The following is a 26562-nucleotide window of genomic DNA, read 5'->3' as shown; positions in this document are numbered from 1 at the left end:
CGGCCCTCGAGGCGGCGCCCAGGTGTGGGGTGCGCGGCCGGCCCGCAGCTCCCTCCCAGCGTGGGGAGCGGGGTGAGCGGGCCCCGCGGGGGGCTCCCGCAGCCCTTACAAGGAGTGCGGCGGCTCTCGGGGCGGCCCCGCCCGCCGGCCTCCACCGGCTCCTCCTCCCCGCCGGGCTGGGCCGGGCCGCGGGAACGCAGCCCGCTTGGCGCTCGACGCCGGGCCCGGGCACGGACATCGAAGGGGCCGAGCCCGCGAGCGCGGGGGGAGCCCACGGCTCGTTCTGCAGGGCCCCGACGGACTGACACGCTGCTCGGGGCCCTTCTCCCGAGGACCGGTGTCCCTCTCGGCAGCGTCGCCATGTCCTCGGTGTTCGGGAAACCCCGCGCGGGCAGCGGGCCGCAGAGCGCGCCACTCGAGGTTAATCTGGCCATCCTGGGGCGTCGCGGGGCCGGCAAGTCGGGTGAGTTGGGTGGGGGGGCGGAAGGGAAGGGGTTGGGCTGGGACCCGAGAGACAGGGAGCGGGTGTGGACGCTGTGGACTTGTTTGCAGGCAGGCTCCCCCACTGACTTTGGGGGCTTCCTGCACCCAGGTGGGTTGGGTCAGACAGCGTGATTTTCTTCTCTGCCTCATTTTCTCTGTTGCTTGGCTCTCTCTCTAGTTTGTCCTCAGCTCCTCCATCTCTCATCTGTCTTGGGTTCCTCACCTGTCTTTCCTTCTGTGTCTGTGACACTACGTATCTCTCCCCTCTGCCTGTCTCTGTGTCTCCTGGTCCTCTGCTGATCTCTCCCTTGCTGTTCAGGGCCTTCCATCTCCTCTCCCTGGGGCCAGCAGTCAGCTCTGGTGACTAGCACCAAAGGGACCTGTTAGGCACTAATCTTCAGCCCAGGCCCCTTTGAGCTTAGTCACAGCCTTGTTATTCCTCAGTTTAGGCTGGGGATGAAGGGAGGTGGTAGAGGTCACTGGGCTACTGGGATTTTCCAGGGAGGGGCTCACCCCAATTCCCTGGGATAGAACAAAGTGTGCATTCTTATCAAACGTATTTGTTTCAAGTCAGACCCCTCTTGTGACTTTCTGGAAACACATTGGACTATGGTCCCAGGCGCCTGGGACTTGTTCTTGATGAACCAAGATCTTGGGTTGCCACTGAGATCCTTTCTGCCAACTCTGAACTCTGCTTTAACCACTCCTGGCAGCTCTCACCCAGGTGGAGCCCAGGTGGGTAGGGGGGGAGGATGTCACCACAGGCAGAGACCTGGAGAAAGGGTTCACCCCTGCCCCCCTGCCACTCACAGTACCAGGGGGCTGAAGGTAGGACGGCAGAGGGGGCTCCTCGGCCGGCTGTGTTACAGTTACTGCCATTAGTGACTGGCCAACATGGGCTGTTAGCTAGGAGTTTCCTCCCCCGGAGTGTTCTTTGAGACTCGCTGGGATCCTACTCTCCACTTCTGAAACCAGCGCCCTGACTCAGAGAGGGGACTCTGAATCATGTTTTCCTACAGAAAAGATTTGCCCTCTTCCCTTTGAAAATCAAATTGTGTCTGTAGTCTGTCACTGGTACAGTTTAGCCAGTGACTACACGAATGAAGGAAGTTAAATTTTAAAGTATGTATTCCCTGGGTAGTAGTTTGCAAAATGACACTGTTAGGAATTCTGGGAAAGAATTTTAAGGATTTTCTTTAAAATATCACATTACTTTTTAAGAGTCCAGCATAATAGTTGGCTGGCCCTGGGCTCTATGTGGCTAAATTCTGAACAAAATCAGAGTTCTATTAATGAATTCCACCTGGGGAGAGCTTCATTTTAGGTTTTACATTCTTCGGGACACCCCTGAGGCCCAAGACAGAGTCAAGACTTGAGACAAAGGGGACCAAGGACTGGAGGGTGTTTACTTGGGACGTGAGTGTTCATACTCCTCCCAGGGATCACAGACTGATCAACTCAGCTCTTATTCTTTGGCTTATAGCCAAAACTGGAATAGATGCCCCACATTTCAGAATCTTCATGACTTGACCAGGGTGGGGAATATCTCCCTTCAGTTTGAGTTTCACCAGGCTCACCCTAAGGTAACATGAGTCCTGGACCCCTCAGTTTGAGTATTTTTTTTTTAAGATTTTATTTATTTATTTGAGAGAGAATGAGAGAGAGCATAAGCAGGGGGAAGAGCAGAGGGAGAAGCAGACTCCCTGCTGAGCCCGACTGAGGGCTCTATCCCAGGATCCAGAGATCACGATCTGAGCCGAAGGCAGACACTTAACCGACTGAGCCACCCAGGTGCCCCCAGTTCAGGTCTTTATAAACACCCCTTAGGCTTGCCTCTCATGGCTTTTCTCGCCGTAAAAAAAAAAAAAAAAAAAATGCTAGGATGCAACTGGAGGGGCATGGTTCCCCATATTTCTGGTTTTTGCTGAGCTTCTCAAACCAACTCCTCAGCTCCCAGACTCATTCCCCCAGAGAACTGAGCTTAGTGTCAGCCAGGAGTCACAGAGGCTAGATAAGACCTCCCTAAAATGAGAGGGGCAACCTCCAGGGCCAGCAGCCAGATGCGGCAGGGGGAGACTGAGCCAACTTCTTTCTGCTTCCTGCAGCTCTGACCGTGAAGTTTCTGACCAGGAGGTTTATCAGCGAGTATGACCCCAACTTGGGTAAGGAACCACTCCTCCTCATTCCTCCTACTGTGTCCCACTTGGATCCCCCGCAACACACATGCCTACACTGTGGTGGGCCCAGGCCTGACTAGGATCCATCATCTGAGGGCAGAGGGGAGGCGCCACCAGGATGACTCAGCCCATGGGACAAAATGGTGTAAGTGCCAGAAAGACATCCTTCCACAGCCCACTCCAGACAACTGGGGTTGGGGGAGTGGCTTAATTAAGAGAACCGAGAGGCTGATTTGTCCTAAAATATGAGGTATGGTGAGACTTAAAAAAAAAAAAAAAAATAGCAGAACGTCTATAACCATTAAGTGTTATTCTTCAAAATGGCCACTCAATGTACTTTTCCAAAAAAGCTGGACAAAACACTTGAGAGAAATTCTTTAGTGGTACTGGCTTCTGACCCATTTTTGAACCACACAAGAAAACTTGTCTTATTCTACAGCGATATCATGGTATATTGGAAGAAAGGATGCTCTGTTATCAGAGCTAAGTTTGAACCCTAGCTCTGCCACTTACTGCCTGTGCAAACTTGAAGCAATAACCTAATCTCTCTGAGCTTCTGTTTCCTCATCTGTAAAATGGGCATAAAGATACCTATCTCAGAAAATTACTGTGAGCATTAAAGAAATAACACATGTGAAAAATTTATCCTAGTATCTGATCTACAGTAGACATTCAATGCATGTTCAGTTTTCCTTCCTCTTTTTTCTTTTTTAAGATTTTATTTGAGAGAGAGAGAGAGAGAGAACGAACAAGCAGGGGGAAAGGCAGAGGGAGAAACTGACTCCCTGCTGAGCACAGAGCCTGATTCGGGGCTCAATCCCAGGACCCCGACATGACCTGAGCTGAAATCCAGAGTTGGAGGCCCAACCAACTGAGCCCCCCAGGCGCCCCTCCTTCCTCTTTCCTTAAAGTTTACATTTATAACGTTTGTTTATTGTAAACTATTCCTGAGAAAAATACTGGAGGCAGGCTGCCAGAGAAAATACAGGATGACCATTTAAATTTGAATTTCAGAGAAACAGCTAACAGTAGGAGGAATGAGGAGGAGTGTCTGGATATGCTTAGCCTTTTGGAAAGGGGAGTTACAGTCTTGGATTGTTTTTTTCCATTCATAAGAATTAAATAAAGCATTTGTGGGACCCCCTGGGGGCCCTCCCAGGAAACGCAGGGCTATGGGGCACAGACTGGAAACTCCACAGTACAACATTGCCTGCAGTAGGCCTCTGATGGGACGCGCTGTGACACCTCCCCTGAGCCCGTTGGAGCCCTCAGTTCAGGCTGGAATATTGAATCCCGGTGTCGGAGCAGAAAGGGACCTCAGGGCTATTTAGAATTTTTTCCCTAAGTAGCAGAAGCCCTTCTTCCCAGGTGATCTTAAATAGAACCTCACGGTGTCAAACAGAGAAAACAGAGGGGGGGGGTCCCCTGGTTAAGTCAAGAGTACCGGGCAGCTGATTCACTGACAGTCCCTAAGGAGTTTGTTTCTCAGAGCTTGGTTTGACCACCTGTACTCTAACCCAACCCCTTGGTGCTACAGAGGAAGAATTAGGCCTAAGGAGCTGAGGCTTCCAGGCCAGGGTCACACAGCAGGTCTGAGGGGACCCCATTTGATTAGCACAGGAGCGGGACACAGGGTGTAATTGTGTGCTGGCTAGGGGAGGCGTTGAGAGAGGCCAGAACATGAAATCAGACGGAGTGGGGGAATTGAAGACGGGGAGGAGGTAGGAAGGAAAGGCATACAAGGAGGGGTGTCTGGGAAGGAAAAATGGAGATTTCCAAGGATGGTTCCTCAAAAGACAAATTCTGCCTAGCTCAGGTGGGGAATACTTACACTAAAAAATATTAGCTGTTTCTCTGAAATTCAAATTTAAATGGTCATCCTGCATTTTCTCTGGCAGCTTGCCTCCAAGTGTCTTTCTCCCTACCCCCAATCCCTACCCTTCTTGCAGGGTCCCCCCAGAATAGCCTAGTGCAGGGGTGGTTTGGACTTCCTGATTGAGTAATTTTGGAGTTCTGACCTGATAGTGGAATGCGTGGTCACGCTGTCCGGGGGGGGCGGGCAACAGCTCCACGGCGGTCAGTTGCCCTGGTCTGAGAGCCTGTCAGCTGGAGAGATGACCAGACACTCTCCTTCAGCATTCTGGGAGGCCAGTGCCACTCCTTGGGAGTTCTGCCTTACCGTCTGAACATTCCAGCCACTATCCCATGGCTGGCCACAGCAATAGTGGGGACTCCGGGACCGGAGGCTTTCTTTCTGTGGAGAAAAGTCTGAGCATCCAAGGGGAGAGCTAGCCACCGGGACATATAAAACAGCTCCTTCTCTTTTCAAAGCTCTTCTTTGAACCCTGAGTGAGCTTCTTGAGTGTGGAGACCTGCGTTATTCATTCCCATTTCTAGCATGGAGTGCGGTACGAGGCACAACACCCCAAGCTGACCCATGCTCTTAAACATGAGATTGAATTTTGGTTTTAGTACTAACCTTTAAAGAAGAGTTCCAGCTATTATCCCCATTTTACAGGTAAAGATATTGAGGCACAGAGGGCTCAGTGATTTGCCTACGGAAAACCTCAGGTACAAAGGAAGATGGGTACCACTCCAGCAGCTTTCTCGTAAGGGCAGCCTTATGCCCTAGAGGGCCTGGAATCAGAGGTCTGTATGGCACTGTGTCTCTGAGCCTCCATTTCCCCATCTGGAAGATGGGGCCAATAGCCTGTGCTCTGTCTGAGTAAGGGTTGTGGCTGGGAGAGCTGGTAGGAGCTAAGAGAATCAGTGTCTATGGAAAGGCTATGCCTGTGCTGGGCGCTCCAGGAAGGGGCAGGGGCCCCCAGGAGAGCATCCCTTCACAGAGGAGCTGCGGGCACCTTGCCTGGCTTGCCCAGGGCAGAATGACGGCTTCTCACCCCTCTTGCCCTCATCCTGCTCCAGCAAGGAAATGGACACCATTTCTGAGGCATCATCCTACACACACTCTGATCAGAGCACCTTTACCACCTTTAAAAAGATTATCATTGCATAAATCAGGGGAAAATAGTTTGTGAAAAGAATCTTCTCTCAGCATGGAAGTCCTCAGAATATTATTTAGAAGTAGGAGTTATGAAACCTATGTGGTTAAGGACCCCAGAATGCCCTGGAGAGCAGGACTTGGTGATGAGACGCCAGGACATTCCTGTAACTTGGAAAGGACCCCCCCCATCTCCAGTCACCTCACTTGCCAAGGGGGAGGCAGCTGGATAAAACTGATCTGCGAGGCTTCCCCCAGTTCACCCACGCGTGTGCCACACCTAGACTGGGGCTTCTGCTCTTCCCCTGCACTCTGCCCAGATAGAGCTGGAGGGTCAGCTGGGCCCCTGAGCAGAGGGTGAGGGGGTCCCCACGGAGAGGTAGCCCAGGTGAGAAGACTCGAGTTCACATTCCTTCCACTGATGGGGTGCTGTGTGGCAGTGGGTAAGTTCTCTCCTCCTCTGGGTTTCATCTCTCTACAGCGGAGCTAACAGTAACCTTGAAAGGCTGTTTGCTGTGAGGAACCCCAGGAGACCAACGTTGGGCTAATATTTTTTGTTGGACTGAGGACGCAGTGCCTGTTTGGGGGTGGGGGAAGGGGGTGTGGAGCAACTAAAAGGGGTGCATCAGGCAACTTTGGCAGAAAAATAAAGAAAAATCTGAACAAGATGTAGGCATCTAGGGGCAGCTCCTCTTGTACCAAATATAGTTAAATGTTTGGGGCATATTTTCCATTAGATTTTTTTTTTTTTTTTTTTTTTGTCTTTGAATAAGAGCAGCTATTTATCCACGTCCCCAAACAGGCTGGGGATGGGAGCTGTCTGTGATTCCTGCTGGCTGCTAGTGGACCTGGCATGTGTCCAGGCCTGGCTTGACTGCCAGGGGCTCTCAGAGACAAGTGGTTGTGAACTCAGCCAGGGTTGGGGGCGGATGGTGGAGGAAGGCAGAGAGAGCCCCAGTTCTGCCCAGAGAGGTCTTCTTTGGGGTCACCTGGGGCACCCAGGGAAAGGTGATGGCCAAGTGCACTCACACACATGGGCCAGTGGCATAGGGGGAGGTTGGAGATAGGGAGAATGATGGCCAATATGACAATGAGGTCCTCTTTGCATGCCTGGCCACTTGTGCTTTCTCAGGTTTGAGGTCATGAGAACCAAAAAAAAAAAAAAAAAAAAAGGTGAAAACTCATGAAATCCAAATAAGGTCAGTAGTTTGTTCATAGTATGCTACCAATGTCCATTTCCTGCTTTTGATCACTGTGCTATGGTTATGTAAGGTGTTAACATTGCTGGGAGCAGAGGGAAAGGCACACAGGAACTCTCTGTACTATTTTGCAATATCCGCATGAGTCTAAAATGATTTCAAAAGAAAAAAAAAATCACCTAGGAATGTGAACCTGCCCTGTAAACTTCGGAGCACCGCAATCCCCACTGTCCTTTACCAGGCATTTATGGTGGGCCAGGCCCCATGCCTAGGGGCCCATCCAGTCCTCACACAGCCCTGTGAGGGTGCGGGGACAAGCGTTAGCACAGTGCCTGGCACAGAGTAAAATCTGGAAAACTTTTAGCCAGTGTTATCATGTTATCCCTATTTTACTTTTTTTTAAAAAAAAAATTTTATTTATTTGAAAGAGAGAGAGCAGGGGGGAGGAGCAGAGGGAGTGGGATAAGCTGACTCCACGCTGAGCGTGGAGCCCAAAGCGGGGCTTGATCCCAGGACCCCGAGATCACAACCTGAGCCGAAATCAAGAGTCGGATGCTCAACCGACTGAGCCACCCAGGTGCCCCATGTTATCCCCATCGTAAAGGGAGGAAACAGATTCTCAAAAGAACAGCAATGACGTGGCCAAGTCACATGGCTAAAAGGTAGCTGAAGTTGGGTGTGATTCCACATGTCCAACCTAAAATATTCGACTACACTAGAGTCCTCTGCTATTATTTTGATAAGGATTATTTGTAAACCTTCTTAGGGACCTCTGAATGGAGTTGCACGTGCACACACACACACACACACCCCACCATATGTTGTGTGCTTTTCTTTCCCCATCCCTTCTCCCACTGGGGGCTTCCTGCGGGCCGGGTACTGTGGTCAGAGGGAAGAGGGCGGGGAAGCTTGGGGTTTGGGAGGGATGGGCTGGCAGTGCAACTCCAGAGGCCTCTGCTGCTAACCAAGCCCGTGGGCCGCACACTCCATCCTGGAGGCTTGGTGGGTGGACCCAGAACACAATCCCATCCCCTGTGGCGTGTTCTGTGACTGACCTCTTATGCTGTGAGCCCTGACAGGTAGAGCAGCATCTCCTGGGTGGGAGGTTCTGTCTGTGTCCTCCATTTGGGTGAGAGCCGAGGCCTTTCCAGTTTGTCCCAACTCAGCCAGCCCCAGAATAGATCTCCCAGGGTCTAGCACAGGGAGGCTAGGACTCAGACCCAGTCTGCCACTGAGTGGCCTGGCCTGCCTCTGACCTGGCTGACCATCTGTTGCAGAGGACACCTACAGCTCCGAGGAGACAGTGGACCACCAGCCTGTCCACCTGAGGGTCATGGATACTGCAGACCTGGTAAATTACCCCCATTACCCATGGAGAGCTGAGAGTCAGTGCACCCTCCTGAGAAGTCCTGCTCCCAGAGTGGAGGCCTCAGATGGGAATTTGCAAACTTGTTAAGCTCTAGTTTGCTATGTGACCCTGAATGAGGCACTGACCTCTCTGGACCTGAATCTTTTCATTTGCCAAGGGAGAAGGGATGGGACGAGGCCTGGGGAGACCTGATGGTTGCTGGCGTCAGCTCTGAGATCCTCTGTTTTGGGATTTGATGCTCATGCATATACGGAGATGGGGCACACACTTTTATGCAGAGGCCCCCCCTGGCCCAGGTCCCCTCAGTACACACATTCCCCCTTTGTTCTCACCACCCCCTGCCAGGACTGGATACCAATTATTCTCAGAAGCCCAGGGGCACCATCAACCTGACCCCAAACCAGCAGTGCCCAGGGACAGCCGGGTCTCTTAGCAGCCATGCCAGAGTCTTCGCTCTGTGCCCCAGAGGCCAAGGTCTCCGAGCCTCTGGCTGGGTGGTGGGAGTGAGGCTCCCGAGACAATGCCTCCTTTCACACCAAGCCAAATCCACACTCAAGTGCCCCTTTGAAAAGGGCCCTGCTGGGGAACAGTATACAAAGACCCAGGGAGTGGGGAGGTGGGATGGAGCAGCTCAGGTGAAGGCCTTTACCCCCAGCGAGGCTTCCCTCCTTCGCCCAGGACACCCCCAGGAACTGTGAGCGCTACCTGAACTGGGCCCACGCGTTCCTGGTGGTGTACAGCATGGACAGCCGCCAGAGTTTCAAGGACAGCAGCAGCTACCTGGAGCTGCTCGCTTTGCACGCCAAGGAGACCCAGCGCAGCTCCCCTGCCCTGCTGCTAGGCAACAAGCTGGACATGGCCCAGTACAGGTGAGCGCGGGCGGTGTGTCCTCCTCGCTGGAGCCCACTGGCCTCATTTGGAAAGGCTGTGTGTCATCATCGGGGATTATTGGGCTGCTAAGGAAAGTAATCCCTGCGAACTTGGGTTAAAGAGTACAGTGTGTGTGGCCTTCCAGACAGGCCAGGGCAGGAAGGGAAGAGCTTCTGGCCCACACGGGTTGGACCCTAAAAGTCAGAAAAGCCACTGCTTCCATCCTCATGGGGCTTTGTGGTCTCTCTCAGCCTCACCCTCTCTTGCCTGTCTATATGAGGTTCCATCCTCACTCCCCATAGCTGGCTGGTTATTATTCAGTGCCCAATTCCAGTTCTGAGAAGAAAGGCTGTGATTGGCTCCTTGAGTCAAGTGTCTGGTCTGGTCCAACCAGCTCTCATCTCACCCAAGCATGGCCCCACACTCACTCCAACCATTGGCGGTGCTGAGGGCAGCTTCTCTTAGAACGGGCTGGACTTGAATTAGAGGTCACAGACTGGGCCAGGGGGCAGATTACCAGCAAATACTGCAGCATTTTGCTTGGCGAGCACAGTATTTTAAAAGACCTGGAATTGGAATGCTTTGAGGAGGGGTATGCCCTCTCCAGCTGACTCAGGCCTTACCACTCTCCATGGCTTTCCACCACTCTCTCCATACATTCGAGTTGCTTGCCTGGCCCCTGAAAGCATGACACTCCCACTTGAGTAATCCCACTGCCCTTGTCCCAACACTGACATTTGTCCTATGTGGCCTGTCCACCTTCAACGTCTGGTGCCTTCCACCCATCTTCCATCTGTCCCTCCCTGTTCATGGCCAGTCACTCCTGCTTCCCCAGACCCCAAAGGCCCATTGGCTGGGATAAGCCAGGAAGGGACCTTTGGTGCAGAACAAATCAGAAGGGCAGTGGGAAAGGGAGGTGCAGTCTCATGAAGAGGGGCCACTGTAGGAGCCTTCAAAGGCCATCAAGCCCTCAGACAAAGACAAATTCCATCCCGGGGAATGAAGGAAGTTGTGTGATCTTAAAACCGAAAGGTGGTTTTTGAGGAATCAGAGCCCACGATGCCTGGAAGAGGGGTCAGAAGACTGAATTGCGGTAAATCCATCTTCAGTATGAGGGGAAAAACTAGACCACTGTTTTGATCCCAGTCTCTGCCGCAGGGATTGTCTAAAAATGGTTGGGGAGCAAATAACAAAGATTATGGGGCTCAGCCAGAGCAGCTTCAGTTCACGAAGGAAAGTTGTGGCCATTTACCCTCATTTCCTTCTTTGATCCAGTCTGGTAGTGGATCAGGATTTGATGCACAGTCAGTCTTGTAGCTGAGCATTGGTGTATCTCCCAGGACTGTCTTGCAGCTACGTGGTAAATTGTGGGTTAGAGCATGGTAAATTGTGGGTGAGAGTGGTTCCCAAATCGCTGATAAAATTGTCACCAGGCTGCAGCTGAACAAGAGAGGATCATGTGACATGCGTGTGTCCCCCATTCACACACATGTATGCATGCATGGGGTGCTAGTTTCTGAAAATTCATGAATTCAAGCCCGCACAATGAGAAATTTTTAGACTCAAGCTTGTCATAAAAGCAAATAATATCAAGTGTTCCTTCAGAACGGTTCCTCAGGAAACAGCTTACAGACAGGACACCAGCCCTGGGTGGGGAGTCTAGATGCTCTGCCCCTGGCCCTTTTTGTCCCAGTCACTCTCTGTCTGATACTCCCCCCGGGCAGCTAGCCCACTGCCAGCCCCCCTGCTCTTGCCAAATTAACCTTGGCTCAGAAACCTCTTCACATCACTACCCACTGGTCTCATGGGCTGTGCCACTGTCCCCAGGAATGGCAGCGCAAGGTGGTCGCCAAGATTCAGCCAGTGGAACCTTGGCCTCAAAACCTCAGGTACCCCCACCCCTTCCTTCTTCTGGACATCTGACCGACCCAAGAGCTGGTCTTTTTCCTCTCACCTTGATTCCCATGGCTTTCAGGCCAGAAGCTTCAAGGACCTCCCCAGTTAAATAGTCGATCCCGTCAGGAAAGAGGGTATAGGACGAAGCTGACAATAGGCGTTGTTCTCTCTCCCGTTCTCTCCCTCCTTCCCATGAAATGTCACCCTTGCTCTCCCCGGCCCCTCCCTTGGACGAGCAGGCAACTCTCCGCATGAGCCCCAGAACTCTGCCAACCACAGGCATCCCGAGGCGCCTCACCCTCCCCTCCTCTGTGGTCTCACACCTTTCCGTCCAGACCACTGCCTTTCTCTGGAGCTGATCCCACAGGCTGGGGCTGAGGGTGGCTCATTTCCTGACCAAGGACCCATGCTGGCCTAGAGGAAGGCAGGGCTGGGAATGACCATCTTCTTCCAGCCACAAGCAGGGTCTAGCCAGTAAGCTGCTCCCTTGCCCACGCTTTGTTCCTAGATTCTGCTTTGGAGACATCAGCCACCATTTATCGAGCACAGACTCTGTGCCAGGTAATACACCAGGCACACGATACAAATGGACTTTCTTAATTCTTTTAACAACCCTGCGGGGCAGATGTCATTATCCCATTGTACTCACGAGATGACTGCAGGTCACCAAGCCCGTGAGTGGGGAAACGAGCGTAGGCGCGGGCCTCCCCGACTTGGACGCTCGCTCCTGACCCTGCCTCGCCCTGCTTCCCCACCAGGCAGGTCACCAAGGCAGAGGGCGCCGCCTTGGCGGGCAAGTTCGGGTGCCTGTTTTTCGAGGTCTCGGCCTGCCTGGACTTTGAGCACGTGCAGCATGTCTTCCACGAGGCCGTGCGGGAGGCGCGGCGGGAGCTGGAGAAGCATTCCCTGCCCCGGCCCCTCTTCATCTCCGAGGAGAGGGCCCTGCCCCACCAGGCTCCGCTCACCGCCCGGCATGGCCTGGCCAGCTGTACCTTCAGCACGCTTTCCACCGTCAGCCTGAAGGAGATGCCTGCCGTGGCCCAGGCCAAGCTGGTCACTGTGAAGTCATCCCGGGCCCAGAGCAAGCGCAAGGCGCCCACCCTGACCCTGTTGAAGGGCTTCAAGATCTTCTGAGGGCACCCCTCCGGATCCCGGACTCAGCAGCTGGCCGGGGCTTTCCCTCTGACGGAGCAATAGCCCCGGCCCTCTGGCGGACAGTTGACCCCTCTTCCAGCACCAAGTAGTGTCCCGGACACCCAGTTCACTGTGTGAGCTGGAGGGACAGGCAGGAACGCTGCTCTTCCTTGCTCCAGGCCTTGGTTTCCATGGTAGCCACTGCATTCCCTGACCCTGAAGGGAAATAGCCACTGAGACAACCCAGAGACCTGGGGTCAGCCTCAAGTGGAAGGAAGTTGCAGTGTCCATCGTGGTGCCATGACTCCTTCCTGCTCCAGCTGCAGCCAGGCCAGATGTGGCCCCTAGGGGACAGCTCTGGATGGTCCCTAAGTGTAGGCCCGAGAACATGCCGCAGGAGCAACCCTGAGGTCATAGCACCATCTGGTGGACGGGAAGGACAGAGCGGCTACAAGTTGGGGGGAGGCACCTTGAGCCTGGCCCTCCTGCTGTCCTCTGACTTCACAGAAGCCCCAGGCAACAAACCCCACAGTTTAAATAATCCTACGGGACAGGCTGTGAGAAGCAAAATTCCCAGGAAGGGCTATTTCCAGTACTTTACCTTTCGGTGAGGACTGGGGGCTCTGGATCATCTGGGATAAGGAGCCTCCGATGTTTTTTCCCCCAGGAGACAGTGCCCCCTTATTTTCCCATCTTAAATTCAGGACTCTCTCCACAGACCCTCAGGACCAGCCTCCTGAAGTTTAATGATCAGAGCTGCAGAACAAAGTCATTCTCTCTAGTGACCAGCCCCCAGGACTCCCGGGAGCCTACAACTGGGGGTATCACTCACCCAGTGGGCACTGTTTGCCGGCCTGAGGCTCGTAGGTGGAAACACAGTAGGCCGTCTGTAGTCTAGTGTAGCAGGACCCAGTACCTTCGACAGTGGGTCTGAGTGTTCTAAGTCCACTTTTGAAAGATAGAAGCTAAGGCATTTGGGGTTCAGAAAGCAATTTTTTGCATAAATTATTTGGGGTCACCACCGCAGCTGATACAACACTGTGGCTCAGACACAGGATCAGGACACTCTCTTGGGATCCCATTGTCAGCACAGGGAGTTCCACAGTTTTCCAGAACTCCACAGGGAGTTCCACAGTTCCACACCTCTCTTTACCTTGGGGCCCCTGGCCCAAAGGAAGTCTCTCGTGGGCCCTCAGCAGATACGCAGGTAAAGGAGAGGGCTCTGCTAGGAGCAAAGGGATGTGAAGGGGATTCTGAGCCCGGAATCCTGCTCTTGGCAATTCCAGGACCTTGGATTAGGAACAACAGTTCTAACCCGGCCTTCAGCCCCATTCTGTGGATGGAGAAGCTGAGGTGAGAGGGAGGCTGTGAACTCCTCAAGAGCACACGAGGAGTCCTAGCCAGGCTTCCTGACCCACAGGCCGACTATGGATTTCTCGCTCCTGCTCCAAGCCGCTTGTGTTGGAACACGGCCGTTCGAACAAACTATGCAATTCTAAATGCCCACTTCCAGAAACCTTTTAATAAAAAGTGGTTTTTTCCCCCATAACAGAATATTAGTTTGATTGCAGTTCGTTCATCTTATCTGCTGGCAACATGGGGCAGGGCTCTGAACTCTTACTAGGTCTCCGATTCTTGTGGGTCTGGAAGGAGAGCTAGTGGCGCATCTGCCTCTTTTAACTCAATTGCCACCTGGGCTAAATTGTGCTTTTCTGAGAGCAAAGTCTCTCTTAGGATGTTCAGGTTATTGTCATCTCTGGTTTCAGCCTCAGCCAAGTCTTGGAGTTCTGGTTTGTTTTTCCCCAGGAGTTTTTGATTTCTGGGAGGAGAGAAAACACTGTTGAATCTGGGTTCCCTGAGCTGGGGTACTGAGTGATTGGGGGCAAGACTGGGTCTCCCAAGTAGATTAGCGGGTTGGAGGGGAAAATCCAGTAGGCAGTCCTGGGAACTGTTAGGGGAGAAAGCCCAGATAGTTTGGTGTTCTTTTGGCAGAGAAATGGCTTATTCTCGTCCGTGTATCATCTCAGCAAATCCTCATTGCCACCATGAGCTCAACTATTCTCACCCCTTGCTCCCCTTACAGGTGAAATGGGGTTCAAAAAGGTCAAAGATGCACATACCTTGGACATGCATTTAAGTCTCCTGACTCTGGGTTCTGTGTCCTTGTTATCCCATTCCCACCCTCATCCACCTCATCCCCAAACTACTTCAGGAAGTTCCTAACTAATCTTCCTGCTTCTAGGTGCTTGCTTTTCCAAACCAGCCCACACACAGCAGTCATGTTTCTAAAACCCCAGTGTGCACACATCACTCCTCAGCTCAAGCACCTTTAGTGGCTCCCCACTGCCCATGTCCTTAAGCTGGTGTTCAAGACCTAGCCTTTCTTCCAGTAACTCCCCCAAGTGTCCTCCCTCCGAAGGTGGTCTTACTCAAGGTACCCCTAGGCTTCCTGGCCATTGTGGAGGAACCCAGTTGTGGTAACGGCTGACTGCCCAGAGAATCTGCTCGGGCCACAGGGGGAGCAGCTCAGTGTCTGCTGCTCCCATGGACAGCCACTTTGTCCCTGAGTTGACCTTGCTGAGGGCGATGCTTCCTGACAGGGTAAGAAAGGCAAGGTCACATTTTTAGGAGCTACACCCCTTTGGTTCCTTTTATATCCTACATCCAGACTAATCTTGCTAAAACAGACCTTTCATGTCCCTGTGCAAAGCTATCCTCTGGCTCCCCAGTGCCCATGAGCTAGAACCTGAATTCCTTGGGACCCATACATTCTGGGTCCTTCCCTCCTCTTGTCCTCCCTCCATCCCCATGCCACGTCACATTGCACAGCCATATGGGCCAGGCCTCCTCCTCCAGCACCTCAAGCTTGGTGCCTATTGTCCCTCAGTCTAGAAGGCTTCCTCAGCCCACTCTCCCTTTCTCTCTTTGCCCAGAAGGCCCCAGATCCCACCACTGAGCTCCCACACTCTCTGTATCTCCCACACTGAGCATCTGTCACTCTAAACTACACTTGGCTCCCCACCAAAGTGTAAATTCTACAAGGCTGCATTTTGCTGTCCCAAAGGGTGGCTAGCCAAGACCTCTAGATGCCCGCTCCCTAGATTTCCCTTGGGAGGGCAGGTCCCTCACCCCCCAGAGACCACCCCCAGACCAGCTCCTCACCTGTTTGCCTGGATGCTCCTTCCCAGGAGGACGAAGCTTATCACGCCCACCACACCCACCAGGGCAAAGATGGAATAATTCCAAGGAGATGCTGGGGAAGGACACACAGAACAGAGCCTTGAGGAGAGGCTGGGTGCCCCTCAGGCCCACTAGCAGTTGGGGCTTGGGCTCAGACTCAGCTCATGGCATCAGTCATCCCCTGCTGTGAGCCAGGTGTTGTAGAGACTAACGAAGATGAGCCCCTGCCCTGCGGGACCTCCAGTGTGGGGGAGGGGGAGGGGCAATTTCTGCTCTGCAGAAGCCCTAATCTAAGTGGGGGGGGGGAAGGGGTGGCAGTGAAACTGTGTCCGACAACTGCCAACAGAGAATACATAAAGTGGCCAATCTGAATTTGGATAATGAGATGTGTCCACACCGTACCAAAATGAGGCAGGATCCAGCCCTGGAGCCATTGCGTTTGCTGTTCCCCTTACCAGGAATGCTCTTCCCCCACATAATCTGCGGGGCTCATCATTTCATCTCCTGCAAGCCCTTATTCAAATGTCAGCTTCTTGGTGAGGCCTTCCTTGACCGTGATACCTACCCTTCTCTTCCCTTTCTGTGCTTAATTTTTCTCCATACTGCTCATCACCCACATGCTCTGCATTTTAGTCGTTTGTCTTGTTGATTTTCTCTCTCATTAGAATGTGTGCTGCACGGAGGGCAGAGACTTTTGTGCTTCATTCACGACTGTAAGCCCACTGCTGAGAACGGTGCCCGGTGCGCAGAAGGAACTTAATGAATATTTGTGACCGATCCGATAAATGAAGAAAATGAATGACCAAGCCCTGAGAAGAGGGTGCGGTGAGGCCAGACCCCTCTGGGAATTAAGACCCCCCTCAGCCTCAGTCCCCACCTTGGGGGGAAATGTGCAGCCAGTACTGGAGGAGGCAACTGTGTCGGGGATTTCAGCCAGATTCCACTCCTTGTGCTGAGGCCCATATGCCCCCTCCCCGATCCCCCCCACTTACCATCTTCCACCCGAAAAAACCAAAGCATTTCTTCCAGCAGTTCCTGAGGCACCGTGGTACCAGCTGGGGCTTGGATGACCCCCTCACTGTGGTCCATGCCCCCTGCTCCTGGTTGGGATACGTTTCTGCCAACGAAATCCTTAGGTCTCTTGGCTCCCCAGGTGCCCTCCTGGCTTCCTAGGTTCCGGCCTCTGGGCAAAGCCCTGAAGACCCCTGAAACAAAGCAGAGAGCATGACCAGATATCCCATCCCAGATTGACCTCCCTTACTGCCCAAACCCAGCTCTCCTCTGGCACACAGTTACTGGACCAAGACGGCTGGGACTCAGGGCAGGTGGAGTCTGGAGAGGCAGAAACCATCGAAGTAGGAGTCATTCAAGTCTTTAGTAAGATTCATTATGTGTGGAGAAGAGCGTTGACCTGGGAGTGAGGAGGATTGAGTCACTGACGGGCTATGGGACCCTTGCGGGGAACATTGTCCGTTTTTTGCCTGTCCAGCATCCCCAACTAGCTTCTGCAGCCCAGTGCCCTCCGTCACTCTGGTTTCTTAGCGAGTTGTCCCACCTCTCGCCATTGATTTTCCTGTGGCAGCCAATCTCACAGGCCCCTGTGTCCCCACCAGGGCCAGGCCTGTCAGTCTCTCTCCTGGACATGGGCATACCTGTGACCCGGAGCTGAGAATAGGAAAATGCCAGAGAGAGGTACCTGCTAGCACCTGCCAGAGAGCCGGGCGCCACACAAGAGCCTGAACTCATGCTCCCTGGATAAATCCCTTCCTTAATTTGAGCCTGTTCCCATTCCTATAAAACAAAGCAGGTTCAGCGGTGTTTACCAGACCTCAGTCCGTCCCCAAACAGCCACAAATCTTGACATATTCTTGTACTGCCTGTACTATTTTTACTTAACCTAAAACATCCCACTATCCACGTTCAAATGAAAAGAAATAGGTGCAATTAACTTTGGCAATATATTTCCTTTAATCCAACATAACCCAAATATTCTCATTTCAGTGTAATCAATATAAAAATGGTTGCGATATTTTACATTTTTCATACCAAGTCTCTGAAATTGGGTGTAGATTTTACACGTATTGCATATCTCAGTTCTGACTAGTCACATTTCAAGTGCTCAGTAGGCTCATGAGGCTACTGTATGATACAGCCCAGGTCTGTGCCCAGGCCAGGGCCAGGCTGTGGCAGCTGATTCTCCCGGCTGCTCTGGGCTCCCAGCTTGAGGACAGCAGGCCATGGGGAGTGAGCCTTGGGCTGAGGGCCAAGGAGCTGGCGCCTCATCTGGCTCTGCCTCTGGTTAATTTGTCTAAGCAAATCACTGGGTCCTCTGAAGAACAGAAAAGGAAATAATAGGGAAAATAAGATTATCTGTTCAATGAAGAATACCATCAATAAAGTAACAAACACATTTCCAGTTGGGATAAGATACTTAACGATACTCAAAATCAAGAAAAGACTGATATCTAGAGTATACAAAGAATTCTTGCAAATTAACAAGAAAAAGACAGGAACCCTAATAAAAGATAAAGGATGTAAACAGGCAATTCACAAAATAGGAAACCCAAAAGGCTAGTGAGCACATGAAGAAATGATCAATCTCTCTGGTAATCAAAAGACTGAAAACTAAAAAAAAAAAAAAAAAAAAAGAATGAAAATTAAAAGAAAAATGAAATAGTACTTGGCATCTATTAGATGAACTTGGTTTGGAAGGTAGATAATGCTGTGTGTTGGTGAGGCTCTGGGGCTATAGCCTTAGGTACTAACAGAGGGAGTGTAGACAGGCAGCCATCTCGAGCGCAGATCACCCAAAGTAAGTATACACAACCCACAACACAGCAACACGCTCCGAGTGTGTGTGTGTGTGTGTGTGTATCCCAAAGAAATTATGCCCAAGGATCATAAGGGGGTATGCCATACCATTTATGAAAATTCAAAATATGCACACAAAATAATACATATTTTACAAAAACACATTTTTTAAAAAGATACACATTACACACATTAGGATAGTTATCTTGGGGGGAAGAGGAAAAAGGGAGCAGGAATGGAAATGAGAGTAACTAAAGAAATAAAACTGGAGAAGGGTTTTGAGTAGACCAATCATGAAAACGTCATGGCACTAATAACAATGACAAAAGCAGAAAGAGAATAGGAGGGTCCCCGAGACGATCTCAAGGGCCCCTACTCTGATGTGCCTTCTGTAATAGCCTCTGGAGGCTCAGCCAGGAACATCCCAAAACAGCTGCATGGCAAACAGCCAAACAGAAAAGCAAAGTACTAATAAAAGGATTGACATCAGAGGTGTCAATGCTCTAAATGCTCTGAGAAAACTGAAGAAGCATCTATAGACTTTGAGGGAAAATATTTTAACACAAATATAATACTGAGCTAAGTTTTTTATATATGAATCATCATTTGTGTGTCAAGATAGAGATGGAAGATCAGGGAGAAAGATCTTTTTTAGACTTTCTGGGACTTGGCTGCATATTACCTACTTACTCATGACTTACCGAATATATGTAGAATAATGGAAGGACAAAGTTACAGGAATGGCTAATCTATGTGATTTGCTATTCCAGCTCCAACTGTCTGTCCAGAGCCCTTAAGAAGGGTTGTGATTTTCTGTCCAGTCTCAGAGGCAGGAGCATCTGGATTAATTAGTAACATTGGCCATAGACTCCTGTCACATATGCAGACCCCCCCTGCCCCAGATCCACAGAGAAAAGAGTGTGAAGGTCAAGATACCCAACACTGACTCCCTCTGGGGAAGTGGAATGGAGCCTAGACACATGGGATGTTCACTTGGAACATTTCTGTATTGTATACATTTGTCATGAGTATACACTACCTTCATGGAAACAATACATGTAATTATATTTTTAATGTATGTATATTTTGAATATATATTTGATGTATTTGCATGTATTTTTTAATGTTTGTATATGTTGTATTTACCTTTTGGGAGAACAGTCCAATTTTGGATGTTTAATTAATGGAACTGATAAGATGTCGCAGTTCTTCCCAACTTGATCTGTAGATCCAATGCAATACCAATCAAAAATCCCAGCAAGTTATGTTATGGATATGGACAAACTGATTCTAAAGTTTATACGGAAGGGCAAAAGACCCAGAATAGTCAACACAATATTGAAGGAGAAGAGCAGAGTCAGAGGACCGACGCTACCCAACTTCAAACTTCCTATAAAGCTGCAGTGAGGGGCGCCTGGGTGGCTCAGTTGGTTAAGCGTCTGCCTTTGGCTCAGGTCATGATCCCAGGGTCCTGGGGTCGAGCCCCACATTGGGCTCCCTGCTCAGCGGGGAGTCTGCTTTTCCCTCTCCTCACCATTCCTGCTCTCTCTCTCAAATAAATAAAGTAAAAAAAAAAAAAAAAGCTGGAGTGAGCAAGACAGAGTGTAATTGAAACTAATCAGAGGTGTGTACAAATTTGCTGGCTGCTGTCCACAGTGGAATGTGGGGCCACAGACACTTAGGCTAAGGATGGGGTGAGGGGCGTCTCCTGTCACCCTCTGCTCCCCAGCTATAGTTTCATAAATGTAGTGCTAGGATTCCTTGTTGCTTGGTCCCCAAAGCCTTATACCTACGTTATACTTTGGCTTTAAATGGGTTCGCCAGAGACACTCCCCAGCTCCCCTGCAGGCAGAGGCAGGCCCAAGTGGGTCCATGGGAGGCTGTACTTCGACATTGTCACAGAGACATTTCAGAACCAGGCCTGCCGGCATTTTTGTTTACCGACCCCTTGGGGCCAGCGTCCAAGCTGGGTCTGGGGCGCTGGGTGAGGAAGAGGACACAGCTCATGTTCTTCCTAGCCTTCCTAAACCAAAGTTCTTGCCACGCCTACCAGCCCAGCCTTGCTGCTGGGTTTTCCTTTTCTTTGGGTATTTTCACTATGTGGGAAGCAGGCTTTTCTAGGGGGGAACCACTTTTTTGGTACAGGTATAAGTTGGGGTTTTCAGGGAGCCCTGTTTGGTGCATCCTTCTGTATTTTCTTTCCTCCATCTATGCAAAGTGGCTCTGGCCTCCATCATCCCCTCGGACGCCAGGGGGCTGCCTCTTGAGCCCAGGTGGGTAGAGCCTCCTCGGAGGGGACTCCGATTCTCTGGCAGGGCCTGAGGTTTGTGTGTGCGTGCTTGGTGGAGGGCAGGAGGGCGTGAGGGGGGAGGTGGGAAGGACCATTTTTGCCCTTTGGAGCTTGGTAGGAGGGTGGACCCCAGGGCTTGGCAAGTGCCACTTCTGGCAGGTTTGGAAATTTCCAAATAAATCCTTGTTTATTAATGGTAAAAAAAAAAGTTAATTGTTTTAAATTGTATAACATTGTTATAATAAACATATACCAACAAACAAAAAACCCAAATGACAACATGAATCCAAGTCTCGAACGGAGAGTCGGCCCTCCCTGGTTGTGTTAGATGCCACAAGAACAGAGGACACATTTCCTTTAGAGCACTTACCCAGGTTCCTTCTAGAGTGAGCATCGTATTAATACACCTGCTTTTAAAAAATTATTAACCAAACTTCATGATTTATTTGGCTTTAGTTTTCCCATTCATGTCCTTTTCCTATTCCAAGCCCCCATCCAGGATATCACATTGCATTTAGTTGTCTCCTTAGGCCCCTCTGGGAGATCCCTGCTTTTTACACAGGGCTTAACCATCTGCCACTGCACTGTCACTCCTGCCAAAGACCCTGAGCCACCCATCCCCATGGGAGATGGAAGACACTCACCCTGGATCCCGCTGCTGGGTCCCACCTTGATCTGCTGTTGAGAGCAAGCACTAGTTTCCAGATCCTTCTCTCAAAGGAGCACCCGATGGTCTCTGCACCTGAGCACCCCACACAGCTGTCACCCGCGGGGCAGTGCTACGAGCCTGTGGCAGTGGGGCCCATCTGGGAGCTCTGCCCTTAGCACACGCCCAGGCCTGGAACCTCCTCCGTCACTCCAGGGTGAATGACCTCTTGAATGAGCGGCCCCGGATGGCAAACTGGCTCCACCTAACTTTAAGGATCTGAAAGAACCAGGAGCTCCAAGCTTTCCTTCTTTCACGATCCCAAAGAACCAGGAGCTCCAAGCTTTCCTTCTTTCATGATCCCAAAGAACCAGAAGCTCCAAGCTTTCCTTCTTTTATGTTGGCCTCGAGTAAATAAAAAATATCTAGGGGCGCCTGAGTGGCTCAGTGGGTTAAACGTCTGCCTTCAGCTCAGGTCATGGTCCCGGGGTCCTGGGATCGAGCCCTGCATCGGGCTCCCTGCTCCGCGGGAAGCCTGCTTCTCCCTCTCCCACTCCCCCTGCTTGTGTTCCCTCTCTCGCTGTGTCTCTCTCTGTCAAATAAATAAATAAAATCTTTAAAAAAAAAGAAAAAGAAAAAAAATATCTAGACTCCCCAGGGAATGGGTGGGGGAGGACCCTTGGACTGGGTGTTCCGTTGTTGCAGGGGGTATGTAGTGTGCCCACCCCAGGCCACTATTTCCTGCTATTATCAATATTTAACCACAGAGCAGGGAGCCAAGCCTGGCCTTTTATAGCCTGTGCTTTCTCACAGTGAAGGTCATGACCTTGTGAATACTTTTTAAGGGCTAGGCTAGGTTGAACAGGATCATGTAGGGGGAAGGACTTGGTGGGGAAGCAGAGCAAGGCCAGACTCATTAGATTCTGATTGTTGCTGGGCTTTGGGCTTCTCCACCCACTGGCTCCTTGCATCTCCAGCAACCTTTGGAGTTGGGTCAGCAAGGAGTTCCCATTTCACAAAGGAGCCAACAGGTTGAGGGAGGTCAAGTGAGAGGTCCAAGTTGCTCTATGAGTTAATACTAATTAACAGTGTGGATGACATTATGGTGCAGAGGAAAGGAGACCCCACAGGGAAACTAAGTCCTGCATGGAACTCCAGCCCCTCATCATTTTGTAACTCATTCATTCACTCAATAAATATTACTTGAGGGGCGCCTGGGTGGCTCAGTCAGTTAAGCGTCTGCCTTCGGCTTGGGTCACGATCCCAAGGTTCTGGCATCGAGTTCCGCATTGCGCTCCCTGCTTGGTGAGGAGCCTGCTTCTCCCTCTCCCGATTCCCCTGCTTGTGTGTGTGCTCTCTCACTCTCTCTCTCTGGCAAATAAATAAATAAAATCTGAAGAAAAAAAAAAGAGAGTGATAAGGGGAAGTGACAAGAGATAAAATTGGAGGATGGACAGAAGCAGATCATGCAGGGCCTTATAAAATAGTATAATTTTGGATGTAATGAGAAATCACTAGGCAGGAAGTGATGGGGTCTGACTGACATTTATCTAAGATCACTTGGCTTGCTGGTGTGGACAATGAATTGTGAAAGAGGAAGAGAGGAGCTGGGAGACTTGGCATTCATCCAGGCAAGAGACAGTGGTAGTATGGGTTGGGATTGTGACCGTGGAGATAATCAGATCCAGGGTGCATTTGTGGGAGAAAGGCAGCTGATAGTTTTCTTGAGAGAGGAACTCAACACTAATTCTCTTAAACACAAAAGGAATTTAAAAGGAATTTATTGGCTCATATAACTGGGAAGAGCAGGGTGGAGCTGACCTTTGGCATATTTGGAACCAAGAGCCTGAAGATCCTTAGCTCTTTCTCTCCTGCTCTCTCCCTGCTTCTCACTGGGTATCAGGCTCATTCCCACAAGCTAGCCATTTCTAGGAACCTGGACCAGGCTGCAGGAAATCCAGGCTCACATCTTTATAGCTGGAAGGAAAGGAGTCCCTTTCCTCAGATCCAGTTTGGCAATTCCTAGGAAAAGACTATTTGTCCTGGCCTGGATCACATACCCATGTTTTGGATCAGTTATTATGGCCAGAAAGTGAGGTACCATGGATGGCTCAAATCTCATGCCCACAGGATAACCATGGCTGTGAACTGGATAGCCACTCCAGTGAGCGTCCCTGAAGTGACTCCTTGACCCCAATCCTCCCTGATCCCCCCTGTCTACTTTTGAGGAGTGTCATGGGGCCCTTAAAGGGCACTGTGTCCCCTTTAAGAAGAGCCTGCCCCAGCCCAAGTAATGAGAGAAGAAATAGCGTGATACTTCTGAATCGCTTTTTTTTTTTTGCAATTTATTTAAATGTTTTTACTGAAGTATAACATACATACAGAAAAGTACTTGAATATTATGCTATGGCTTAGAGAATTTTCACATGAACACACCCATGTGTGAAACCCACACCATCCGGATCAAGAAATGGAACATCGCCAGAACTCAGAAGTCTTCTTGTGTCCACTTCTGGGCACTAACCCACACAAAGGCAACCACTAGCCTGACTTTTAATACCATAGATTAGTTTGGCTTATTTTTATACTTTATCTGAATGACCTGCAAAGCCTACATTTTTACTATTTGGCCCTTTAAGGAGAAAGTTTGTGACCCCGACAACAAGATAAAGGAATCTGGGTCCCTGAATGACCTCATGGAGCAGAGCTGCCTATCTGCCCTGGACCAGCTGTCTACCTCTGGAGTGTTATATGTGAGAGAAGTAAACTTTGATATGATTCGAGGCACTGTGTTTGGGATCTCTTTGTTACAAAAACTTAGCTAGTACTATAACTGATACATACATTATTTGTGCCCAATAACTGCTGAATAAGGGAATACCTAGCATCAGAAGAACTAAGTTCTAGTCCTATTCATCCTTGCTACAACCAGCCGTATGCCTTTGAGCTAGTCACTTGGACCTCTTTTTCTTATCTAACTATATATAAGCTTCAAAGAGAAGTAAAAAGGAAAGGTATTTTAGAAATTATTATCAGGAGAGGCCAATTATGTGTTGACAAAACTCAGGCCCTTTAAGCTCAGGAGATATTCCCCTGGGTTCAACCAATTAGTTTTTCTACTTAAAAAAAAAAAAGAGGGGGCGTTAAAAACCCCAACATGAGGGAGATCTCTTTTCCTAAGAGCAGTGGGTGATGAAGGTAGGGAAATACACACTGGGCTGTCCAGGGTCTTGACCCCTCGGCTCAGGGCACTTTAATCTCAGCCCAGGGTTAAGGTGCCAGGTAGGGTCCCTGGCCCTGAGCTCCAGGGTCTAAGGATAAGCATCTTCCTGCTTCTCAGCCTCCTGCCTCCCACACTGAAGACGCAGTGCTTGCTGGGAGGCTTCCGGAGACTGCTCCGGACTTTCAGCTCAGGCTTTTCTGCTCCTTGGGGTGGGCCATCCATCATCAGCTGATGCCAGGAGGGGTGGACAAGCCCTTGGCTAGCCATCTGTTCTTACCTTCATTTTCACAAATGTCACTTACACTCAGGAGCCAATTTAATAATTAAGTTTGAACAATAATTCTGGCAAGTTCCCAATAGCAGCACAGTCTCTTCTCAGTAGAGAAAACGTCATAAAAAAACAAAAGGAAATCTAAAGGTGGTGATGTAAGGAAATGACAACACAGGGGAGCAGAGATAGGTGGACGAGGACGTTTACTGCAACGTTACTTAAGATGATAAAAAAAGAATATCTAAATGTCCAAGAACTGGGGAGGGGTTAAATTATGGTACCAACGGAACCACGTATTCCTTCCAGGGGCCAATGTTTATATTAAGCCCAGAGGAAGGAAACATAGAATAGAAACAGTGGGGGCATTTTTGGAAAAGGTAGGGCAATTAAGTCCAAAATTATTGGTGCTTAAGCACTGACTTGATGCCTCCATCTGCAAGAGGGTAGTTGAAAGGAGAGATGGGTATCCAAAGGGAAACCATCTTTTTGCTGAAATGAAATGATCTCAGGGAGCAAATCCTTTTTCAACAGACCCATATCTTGTTGGAAGCATTTTAGGAACTTTGCAAAGTATTGGAAGTTTGGGCAGAGACTGGTGGGTAGCAATGGAACAAAGTATGTACTTTCTCCAAGAAAGGACATTTGGCCACCACTACTTTCATCTTAGCTATAGCATTTGGGACTTTCTATGTCGTTGACCTTTCTTTATAATCCTCACTTCTATGTCTTTGACACTTTGCTCCTGGTTACAGTATAACCAATTATCTTCTTCAGTTCCTGACTAAATCAAAGTCCAAGAGTAGAATCAAGTCAGAGTCTCTCAGCCTTTCATTTTAATTTAATAGACACGACGTTTAATCATGCCCATACGCAGCACTCTGAGTAGCTTCCTTTGAAGATGAATTGCTAAATAACGTGAGGAGTATCTAACCACGTGGTAAGGCAGCATTTCGTATTAATCTGTCTGAATTTTGTTGTTATCACCTTTCACAAGCAAGTAAGCATTCTTTGAGGGGAACTCCACAGCATACAGCTGACCCCAGCATTAAAGAAAATACTTCTAACAATTTAGTTAGGACCATTTAAAGTTTTATTACAATCTTGCTGTAAGGGAAAACGCCTCGGGCTGTCCTAGTTTAAAGATTCACTTTTGGTGAAAGGTTAGATAATCATTGTTAGACTAGATTTTTAAAAGAAGAATGTTTGATTAAAAGGTCACTAAGACTCTTGACCGGTGTCGTTTGGGTGGGTGGGTGACTAGTTTTCTAGAACAAGTCTTAATTGTCTTAAAGTTAGCGGAAACTTTTCTAAGCATTTTGACCAGGAATCATAATTTCTTTCCAGAAGGAAGTTGTGAATTAAATCATTGAAAAAGGAGAAAAGTTCTGTCCTTGATTAGGTGTGGGACAATTTTTCTTTTGAAGCTTCTCCTTTTCGCTCAGATTATTTTTAAAGACCTGTCTTGGTCAAAAAAAATAGGGCTATCTCTTTATGTTGATTAAATTTCTTGCCTAGTTGATCACTTTTTACATTTTTTTTTAAATGGAGGCAAGTTGACATACAAAACATACACAATCATCGTTACCAGAAAGAGTCATGCCCACGTTAATAGTATTACTTTCAACCAGCTTCCTATATTTGGGAAGAATTTCCAAACAAATATTGTATGGTGATTCAATCTGGTGGTAACAATTTCATGCAGTTTATGAGCCTGAATCATGTAAGTGTTATTCTATGTCTCATGTTTTAGTTCAGAGGTCCAGCAAGAGGCATGTATAATTGCACAAAGACCTTGCTGAACGGTAAGCAAAATTAGAGCCATAAGATTAGAAGCAGAAAGTTAACTTTTCCCTGTAAACTGTATAAAGCCCTGGGGATAAGTTTCCAATCTTTCCATGGTGCCAGAAATGCTTTCTACTGACCTTATCAGTGTGTTCACTCTGAGGCCAGAAACCCAGCACCATCTAATTCACCTCACCAGGTTTGGTCATCCATTTCCAAGTCTCTTCTCC

The 26562-nt window shown here is 49.7% G+C and overlaps 2 protein-coding genes across 4 annotated transcripts; one reads left to right on the top strand and one right to left on the bottom strand.

Annotated features, from left to right (window-relative positions):
• Nucleotides 1–214: 214 nt before the first annotated feature.
• On the top strand, nt 215–13665 carry RASL12 (RAS like family 12). Of its 3 annotated transcripts, none has more exons than XM_032417962.1 (5): nt 215–463; nt 2589–2645; nt 8138–8211; nt 8908–9098; nt 11754–13665. In XM_032417962.1, the coding sequence occupies exons 1-5, from the start codon at nt 361–363 to the stop codon at nt 12127–12129; spliced, it is 801 nt and encodes a 266-aa protein (XP_032273853.1). In that variant the 5' UTR covers nt 215–360; the 3' UTR covers nt 12130–13665. The 3 variants fall into 3 exon arrangements, with proteins under 3 accessions (XP_032273853.1, XP_032273854.1, XP_032273855.1); XM_032417963.1 differs by having other exon boundaries at nt 216–463; nt 11758–12076; XM_032417964.1 differs by lacking the exons at nt 215–463; nt 2589–2645 and adding an exon at nt 2673–2803.
• An 11-nt stretch (nt 13666–13676) lies between these two features.
• SLC51B (solute carrier family 51 subunit beta) lies at nt 13677–21291 on the bottom strand. Its single transcript, XM_032417965.1, has 4 exons — nt 21055–21291; nt 16302–16514; nt 15292–15382; nt 13677–13948 (listed from the first exon to the last, which is right to left on the bottom strand). The coding sequence occupies exons 2-4, from the start codon at nt 16396–16398 to the stop codon at nt 13750–13752; spliced, it is 387 nt and encodes a 128-aa protein (XP_032273856.1). The 5' UTR covers nt 16399–16514; nt 21055–21291; the 3' UTR covers nt 13677–13749.
• Between the last annotated feature and the right edge of the window lie 5271 nt (nt 21292–26562).

Source organism: Phoca vitulina, unplaced genomic scaffold (assembly GCF_004348235.1).
Source record: "Phoca vitulina isolate PV1807 unplaced genomic scaffold, GSC_HSeal_1.0 scaffold20, whole genome shotgun sequence".
Classification (NCBI taxonomy): Eukaryota; Metazoa; Chordata; class Mammalia; order Carnivora; family Phocidae; genus Phoca; species Phoca vitulina.
Note: the sequence above shows the minus strand (reverse complement) of the source record. Positions and strands in the feature narration are given on the sequence as shown.